Below are 9,703 nucleotides of genomic sequence, written 5' to 3'. Positions count from 1 at the left end.
ATATACACACACACACACACACACACACACACACACACACACGCACACACGCATATATAATAAAAATAGAAATAAAGGTCCACCTCTAAAAGAAAGACTCAGTGGCGAGTAAGCAAGTATTAGATTCATACAAATTCATATGAATTTTCCACAAATTCGGCAAAATGTAAAATAGTTACAAATTGCCATGAGACTGTGTTGAAACCTATACTGTAAAAATAAAATACCTTCTCATTAGCTGCCAGACCAATGCAAGGGTGTGCATGGAGCTTCCTTCATTGATATTCTCACCACCGATTCCTACTAAGGAAAACTTTGCTTCCTTTTTGGCCAGTGCGACCGCATAATTACAATTCTCAAGCTACAAAACAAACATATGTCAACCAAATTAACATGACATGTATAATTCAACCCTAACAACTGCAGGTCTCCATACATAAATAGCATTTTTGATGAATAAAGCATGCATTTTGAATTCTGAACGCAGCTAGCCGGTACCCTGAGGCAGCTGTGGAAATCATTTCAACAGGGACACAAATTCAACATGTTGCAATACAGCCATATTTAATTTGCTGTCAGAAACAAACATATTTTTGATCGATTATTAATGTGATGTAAAAAAAATTAAAATCTGACTGGAATGTGAGCCAGTTGTTTAACTCATTCAGTCGCTTCTTGTACTTTTTTTTTTTTTTTTTTTTAACTCAAATATAAAACTTGAATACAAACCTTCTTCATGTTGGATCCAAGTATTGGATAGGGAGGTTTATTGACTCTAGTCCAGTTAACAGGAACCTGGATTCTCTCATACAGCTGAAGAATGACGAGACCATCGTGCAGATCACTGGAGAAGAAGACGCTAATGATGAACTTCACTCTTTTGGTTATAATGTGCTCAAGTAAAGACAATGAGTTGTGTTTAAAGGTGCAGACCACCACTGATTTGTCAGGAAGTTTCTTCATCATAACACTATATCTGCCTGTTATATCATTCACCAGATGAAAACTGTATGTATCATCACTTAATAGTTTGAAAAAGTAAGCGATAGTCCACCTTTATTGTGATAAACAGTATGATCTGCGATTTTATTCATATCTATAGCACAAATGGTACGTTACAATATTGTTATATGGCTACAGCCCCAAAAAATTTCCAGCCACTCCTTTTCATCTCTCTATTTATATAACAATAACTCCTGTTTAATCTACTACTACACTGCTAAAATAAAATAAAAGTAGGGTGCAATGTACTGCGGTAATTTAAAGGAATGTTCCATATTTTTTTAACAGGTGTTTTACTGCAATTTGGAATATCACACTTGCATTTGATTGTACTTTAGAGTTAATGTAAATGTCCATAAAATGATTGGATAACGTCCCGGTAATGAACTGCTAGGATTTATTTCCTACAGTACTACCAAAGAAAAAAAAAAAGGTCAGCTAAATTAAGTAATATAAATCTAAATGTATGCACAAGTTACAGTATATGCCCAAATTTAATACTTTGGGAAGTTTAAGCATTAGCAATAATGATGCTTGCCTTAGAAAGAACTACTAATAACAATTGTAAAGACAATATTTTGTATAGAACACCACAGTATGCCAATCTCACAACCTCCCTGCAGATCCATCATTCAGTTATGAATAAAAAGTAATAAAATAAAACAAAAGGCTTATATGTTGTGATTTTTTTGCTGTTGTTCCCTATTGGTTTATATTGTTTTTAGCTTTTCATTCCAGGGTCAAGATTAGTCCTTATGTTTCAGTTGTCACTGTAGAAAACTATGGCATTACTGTAAGCTGAAACAAATGGCTGTGTTACCTGTACAGGTGATTGACATGTGGAGCAACTCCCAGAGAATTCATCCAGTTTCTGAATGTCCTGTCCTCTCGTGTTTCCCCTGTAGTCAACGACATAACACTGTTATATCTGGTATTAATTTTGAAGATTATTATGCACTTTAGATGCATTTATTTATTTTAATATGTTGACTATTTTAATTGGATGTCCGTGTTTATACCATACTCACATAATAAGTACAAACTGTCCACCCTCTGATAAAATGAAATTGGCTATTTTTGCTGCGGTACCTTTATGATTTCTATATATAGACTGACAAATTAACATTGATATAGAAATGTGGGTAGTCATATGCTAATGATTGTGGTGTCCATAACCATAACAATTTATTAAGCTGTTGTTTTCATAAACGTGAACTAGGGATGAAGATAACTCTAAAAAAAAGCTACAGCGAAAATCCTGTTTTCCATGATATACTCTTGGTAAATAAATTTTTAATAAAGAACTTTAAATCTGAATAATAACATGATTACATGATGATAGTCTGTTGAATAATTCTGAGCTAATATTCTCTTAGTTTGCACAATAGACCTTTGTCATAATTAACAATAAAACCAGGCTGCGGACTGAATAAATAGTGTTATGAATGGAGCCAAGGGCATGATGGTAAAATAATAATTTATCTCTCTTTGCAATGTAAATGGAAGAAAAAAGGCAGTTAAGCGGGTTCTGGCAAATCTACTTATGTGTCGGATTGATGACATAGACTACTGTATTCAAGGAGACAGAATGAAGAAGATAAAGGAACAATCAGATCAGGAGGGCAGAAGAGAGATAAACAGACTGTGAGATGAACCCAATCACCCCCAATTACTGATGTCACATGCGACCCTCTAACACACACGTGCAGTACAGCCACAGCACGCCCCCTGCTGCTCACTAGGAACACTGCACATGCTTTAACTCGCCAATAAACCGCAGTAAAAACAGGCAACGTCTTCAGAACGTGCAAGAAAATCTTGATAAGATCGGTCTAGTAATTATGTATTCATGAAATGTAACCTGTAACGGAATATCTTAAAACCTCACCTATTACTTCACGTTAAGTCACTTTACATTTGAATGTTTCCTATTTTTTTTATCAGGTTTTATGAATTAAACTTGGGTTGTAAAGAGGAACAACGACTTCTTTGACATCTTCACCTCCTGTCAGCTGAGTCACGCCGGATCTGTGATTTGATCTGAATGGAAACAGCGTATCCGTGTGATGCAGCTGACACAGAACAGCATACTCTGTTTACATCCAGCATCATTTGTGTTCCGAAGATGAACGAAGGTCTTACGGGTTTGAAACGACATGAGGGTGAGTAATTAATGACATAATTTTCATTTTTGGGTAAACTAACCCTTTAATCTTATTATCTTAATAATAATACAAATAATAATAGTTTTCTGCACCGAGGTAATTTTATAAGAAAAATAGATGCTCAAAAATATCCTAGGAAACAATCTACTAACAAACTAACTAACTATTATTATTATCATCATCATCATCATCATCATCCAGCTTTGTGTCAGAAACAACAACAGCAACAACAACAACAACAACAATAATAATAATAATAATAATAATTTTCTGCACACAAAATTTTATAAGAAAAACAGATGTCTCAAAAATATCCTAGGAAACTAACTAACTATTATTATTATTATCATCATCATCCAGCTAATAATACTAATAATTATTGTTATTATTATTACTACCAGGCTTTGTGTTAGAAAAAGAAGAAGAAGAAGAAGAAGAATAATATGTTGATGGTGAAGATAATACAACCATTATGACAGGCGGATGAATTGCAAAATAAAGATTAAAATATGATGGACTTCTTTTTAAACTTGTATGTCATTATGAATGTATTATAAGTGCTTTCATGGATGTAGTTGTTTGAGTATGTTTCTTGTTTTGATCATAGGAAACATCTGCTTGGTAATTCAGACAGGATGTGAGCTCAGATGTAGAGCAAAGACAACGCAGCATCATTCATCACAGGCAGTCAACAAGCTCTCTGAAACACTAGAGAGCCCCTGACTGCATACAGAACACCTTTCTTGCATCACATGTTTGGCACATTCACATATAAGAATAATGCAACTCACCTGCAATTGTATAATCAATGCCATTACTGGCGGGTCGGTTCAAGGCCGGGTACATGTTGAAAAGATTGGCTACAAAGGCGATGTTGAGCTTATGGTTTCCTGCCACCACATCATTGGGAGTGACAAACTGTCTGCAGTCCAGACGATCCGCCTGCTTCAGCATCAGCTCTGCGCGCCTTTCATCATCACTCTCCTAAAACAGACAGTTATTAAACCTAAAGAACTAGAGATCTGAAGCATTGCTCTAAAGCAGGTGATTATCTAAAAGACATCTGCTACTACGTGATTAATGGATGTTCTGTAGCACAATAATAGGACAATATGAGGGTGTAACATTACAAACAATACACTTTACACCCACATTCAGTCACTTTCTTGGGCATGAAAAATAGACTGTTTGCATGATTTTTTCCATGAAGCATAAACATTGTTTTGCACAAAATTGAGATACTAGTTATTAATTTTTGAATCAGTTTTTTAATCACATAGTTGCGCTATATGTCGACGCACTAACCACAAGGCTATCGGCGCCGACATAAGACAGATTTTTAAACTCAAATTACAGTTTGCATTGCTTGAATAAAATGTAAGTGGTTCTTGCTTATACAAAACCTGTTGTGCTGTTATGTGCTTTCAGGGTACTCTAGGTGATTGTTAGGCCATTAAATTATTTAAAAATTATACTTTCACCAGTTTTAGAGTAAAATTCAATAAGTCATTTGGGGTGTCAATAGTAATGAGAATCACCATTGAGAATAACTGATAAAAACCCCTCAGGAGTAAAACATTCAAATGCATTATGATGAGAATTATTGTAGTATTAATGTGGTTAATTGTCATGAAAATAATTCCACATTTTTATTTTATAAGATTTACAAAATAAAATTTCACATGTATGTAATGAGCAACATGATTTTTTAATCTTTTTGTTTTTATTTACTTTTATTTATCTTTTTTTGAAGTAAATTGTGATAATATGTTCTTCATGGTATTTTGGCATATCATTCATGTCTGTAGCCCTAACTAACGATGCATGATAAATTAATTACATAGGCTTAAGGGTTTCGAAATATAGGGTAACACTTTATTTTAAGGTGTCCTTATTACACATGCTGCATGTACTTACTATTATAATAACAATTAATTATGCATAATTACATGCAAGTAGGCCTAACCCTAATCCAAAACCTAAGCATAAACCTAACCATATAGTAAGTACATGTAGTTAATTAATATTACTCAGTTCTTAAATGTATAATTACACTGTAACAGTGAATTTTGAATTTTGCCCCACAAATAGTTATATTCTACCCAGAATTCGCCTGACCTTAAAGATCTCAATAATTTCAAACGACAGACAACAAAACTGCAGTGCGTGCTTATGATAAACAAAAGATTATCATGTGGTGATATGGATGCTAGTTTGTGTTAGCTATATAGCTAAAGCAGGTCTTAAAGATAATAAAGATCAAGGAAATGCATTTCTGTCAGCAGGACCACTATCGTCAAAGATGACTGAAAATTTTGGATTGGCGTTATGGTTCTGTTCTGGGCAAACACTCTCTGCCCATCCATGCAGCAATAACCCGCTAGAGTAAACAGAACAGAACCAACATTAATGAGCAGATAGCATTAATGTTCTAAGTGACAATTTAATGTAACAACATGATTCAGGATAAAGAGTCTGACTCAACGAGGAATACTGAATGCCAAGTCCTGACTGTGGATGAGAGGAGGAGCTGGGGATGGAGAAGGGTAACTGGCTCCTGAGCAAAGTGATAAGCTGCTGAATAATACTGAATGGACCTTATATAAGGAAGTAGTGATAGGCGTCATATTCCTTTCGGTAGACGTGGGTCAGCTGAGAGTCACTAACGTGATATGTGGTGAGATGTGCAGCGAAATGTGACCTGGACAAGGTATTTGTTGTATTTTGGGGTGTCAAAATCAAAAAGGGATTCGAAAAATAGTAATAGTGAATTTTTCACCACAAATATGTATAATCTAAAGACAAATAAACCAGCCCAATTCTGATTTACAAAAACAAACCCAGCACTCATAACAGCTCACACTTTTTTAGGTCCTTGTTGTTTTTTGTTCTCGTATTTCCCTTGACTTTGGGCAGCAATCAGTGTTGGGTGTCAAAAAGTTAGCCTATTTCTTATCTGCACTACATCATGTCATTAAGTGCTGGAGCAAACGTTGACACAGGAAACAAATCAGCATGTTGACTTCCTCAGTAAAAATGCGAAGGCCGCTGACCAAACCTTCAGAATGACTTACACTGAAACCAGACATGTCAATGTCAATCCTCATCTCGTCATCCCCGTCTCCTTTAGGCGAGATTTGATTAAGCAGGTGGAAATATGCCCTGGAGTCCTGAAAGCAGAAAAAGGCTCTGTTTAGTTACATAAGTCAATCTTAACTGACATGCAAATGACAGCTCAAAGGGTTTGATGTCAAACCAGATCAAAGGCTGGGCTTTTATACTGCCTATAGGCTTTCATATCTAGACCTGTGATTAATTTACTCAGCATATAACCCATACGGTATATACTTTAAATATATATTTAAAAAAATATATTAACATGTATGTACATATATGTTTCTTAAAGGGGTCATATGATGTTGCTAAAAAGAACATTATTTTGTGTATTTGGTGTAATGAAATGTGTTTATGCGGTTTAAGGTTAAAAAAACACATTATTTTCCACATTTGCTCATAGAAAGAATACTACTTAAACACTTGTTTAATAATGTCAAAGGGAAGCTTGATCAGTGTCAGTTTGCATATAAACAAGGTAGCAGTACCGAGGATGCAGTGGCTGCCTTAGTGCACATTGTTACTAAACATCTAGACAAAAGCAACTCTTATGTTAGAGCATTATTTCTTGATTTTTCATCTGCGTTTGATACTATTCAAGTTAACACCCGTGTGTCTAAACTAATACAGTTAGACGTGAACCCATACTTAATTAAATGGTACCTCTCTTTTCTCACCAATAGAACCAAAAGGGTTAAAGTGAACAATGTCCTGTCAACAGAAGTAAAAACAAATGTTGGTGTACCTCAGGGTTGTGTAAGCTCTGCTATGTTATTTACTCTGTATACAGATGACTGTCTAGTAAACAGGAATGACCAATGTATTTTAAAGTACTCCGATGATACTGCGTTAATATCATTATTGAATAACCAAGAGTGCTTAGAACAGCATCAACAGGGGGTAAACAAATTGGTCGAATGGTGTGACAACAATGCCCTCAGTATTAATAAAAAAAAAACTGAGGAGATAGTATTAGGGCCTGTTGCTGACATTCATACAACACCTGTTGTTATACATGAAGAGAACATCAAACAAGTAGAAGCATATAGGTACTTAGGAGTATGGATAGACAAAACACTATCATGGATAGATCATATAGTATCTGTAAAAAATCAATGCAAAGAATTTACTTTCTCCGTAGATTGAGGTCATTTGGAGCAAGAAAGCAGATTCTTTTATTGTTTTTTATGTCTGTAATCATGAGTGTCTTGCAGTACTGTAATTCGGTTTGGTATATGAGTCTATCTGTTAGTCTAAAAACAAAGCTAATGAACTTACTAAAAATGTGCTCCAAAATTGTGGGTCAGCCACTTCAAAAAGCATATGAACTATTTTACCATAATAATCTTGTAAGATTAGCTAATAACATTGTTTCTGAACCTAATCATGTGTTGTATAATGAATTTGTATTGTTGCCATCTAATCGACGATATAAGGTCCCAAGATACAGCCGAATTAAGTTAAAGAATTCATTTGTACATCAAGCTGTATTAGCGCTGAATAACTCATATAAAAAGTAAATGTCCTTTTTGTCCAAAGGAATGTAAAGATTATAGACCCATAGCCCTCACTTCAGTAATTGGCAAAAGTTTAGAAAGAATACTACATAAACACTTGTTTAATAATGTCAAAGGGAAGCTTGATCAGTGTCAGTTTGCATATAAACAAGGTAGCAGTACCGAGGATGCAGTGGCTGCCTTAGTGCACATTGTTACTAAACATCTAGACAAATGCAACTCTTATGTTAGATCATTATTTCTTGACTTTTCATCTGCGTTTGATACTATTCAAGTTAACACCCGTGTGTCTAAACTAATACAGTTAGACGTGAACCCATACTTAATTAAATGGTACCTCTCTTTTCTCACCAATAGAACCCAAAGGGTTAACGTGAACAATGTCCTGTCAACAGAAGTAAAAACAAATGTTGGTGTACCTCAGAGGGTTGTGTAAGCTCTGCTATTTACTCTGTATACAGATGACTGTCGAGTAAACAGGAATGACCAATATATTTTAAAGTACTCCGATGATACTGTGTTAATATCATTATTGAATAACCAAGAGTGCTTAGAACAGCATCAACAGGGGGTAAACAAATTGGTCGAATGGTGTGACAACAATGCCCTCAGTATTAATTAAAAAAAAACTGAGGAGATAGTATTAGGGCTTGTTGCTGACATTCATACAACACCTGTTGTTATACATGAAGAGAACATCAAACAAGTAGAAGCATATAGGTACTTAGGAGTATGGATAGACAAAACATTATCATGGAGAGATCATATAGATAGTATCTGCAAAAAATCATTGCAAATCTACTTTCTCCGTAGATTGAGGTCATTTGGAGCAAGAAAGCAGATTCTTTTATTGTTTTTTATGTCTGTAATCATGAGTGTCTTGCAGTACTGTAATTCGGTTTGCTATATGAGTCTATCTGTTAGTCTAAAAACAAAGCTAATAAAAATGTTAAAAATGTGCTCCAAAATTGTGGGTCAGCCACTTCAAAAAGCATATGAACTATTTTACCTTGTAAGATTAGTAAGATTAGCTAATAACATTGTTTCTGAACCTAATCATGTGTTGTATAATGAATTTGTATTGTTGCCATCTAATCGACGATATAAGGTCCCAAGATACAGCCGAATTAAGTTAAAGAATTCATTTGTACATCAAGCTGTATTAGCACTGAATAACTCATATAAAAAGTAAATGTCCTTTTTATTTTTTTATTTTTTTATGTATGTGTGAAAGCTCTGCATTCTGTGTTGTTTAAAGTATTGAGTATTGTAACCTTGAGTGAACCTGCTGTAACGTAAGACAAATTTCAGACTCAGTCTGACTGTATCGTATATCGTATCGTAGGTAACTAGACTAGACTATCGTTTATGTAGATTTTATTTATTTATTTTTTAATTATTGAAGACAGCGTGTTAACTAAATTGTTACAAGGTAATTTAAGGTCATTTTATTTACTGATATTACTAATTAGTGTCACAATTATAATTAATAAATGGCTATAAGACAACAACAACAACAAAAACCCTAACATGAAAACCCATTATAAACGAGGCATTTATTGCATCCAGTGGGGACATAATTACGGATTATAATGACATATACGGTCTTTTTACGCATTGCATCGTGCCGCGTGAACATAAAACCATGTCTGCATTTGTGATAGGAGAAATGCCAAACAACAAGCGCTACTCTACACTGCTCACGAAGCAGATATCGTCCTCTTTTGGAACGCCAAACAAAGTAGTTTCGCTTTCACAACGAAACACACAGCGTCACACACGGCGGGCTTGAGTGAGGGGAGGCCGGCGGCTAGAGTGAGGAACAGCTAGGGGCTTGCGGCAACCACATGTAACGACCCCGGGCTGGACTCCGCTTCGTCCACGGTGAAAGCCGATCCGGCGATC

At 35.0% G+C, this 9,703-nt stretch overlaps 1 protein-coding gene across 1 annotated transcript in view; it reads right to left on the bottom strand.

The window, feature by feature from the left end:
• Positions 1-9,703, bottom strand: part of pls1 (plastin 1 (I isoform)) — an 18,231-nt gene that overhangs the window by 2,047 nt on the left and 6,481 nt on the right. Inside the window, exons 11-15 of the mRNA XM_016478074.1 lie at positions 6,242-6,337; positions 3,959-4,151; positions 1,823-1,901; positions 730-844; positions 228-361 (exon numbers count right to left, since the gene is read on the bottom strand). Coding sequence (XP_016333560.1) covers positions 228-361; positions 730-844; positions 1,823-1,901; positions 3,959-4,151; positions 6,242-6,337 — 617 coding nt within the window. The remainder of the gene's footprint in view (positions 1-227; positions 362-729; positions 845-1,822; positions 1,902-3,958; positions 4,152-6,241; positions 6,338-9,703) is intronic.

Source organism: Sinocyclocheilus anshuiensis, unplaced genomic scaffold (assembly GCF_001515605.1).
Source record: "Sinocyclocheilus anshuiensis isolate Anshui unplaced genomic scaffold, SAMN03320099.WGS_v1.1 scaffold436, whole genome shotgun sequence".
Taxonomy (NCBI): Eukaryota; Metazoa; Chordata; class Actinopteri; order Cypriniformes; family Cyprinidae; genus Sinocyclocheilus; species Sinocyclocheilus anshuiensis.
The sequence above is the reverse complement of the archived record's forward strand: the minus strand, read 5'-3'. Positions and strand labels throughout refer to the sequence as shown.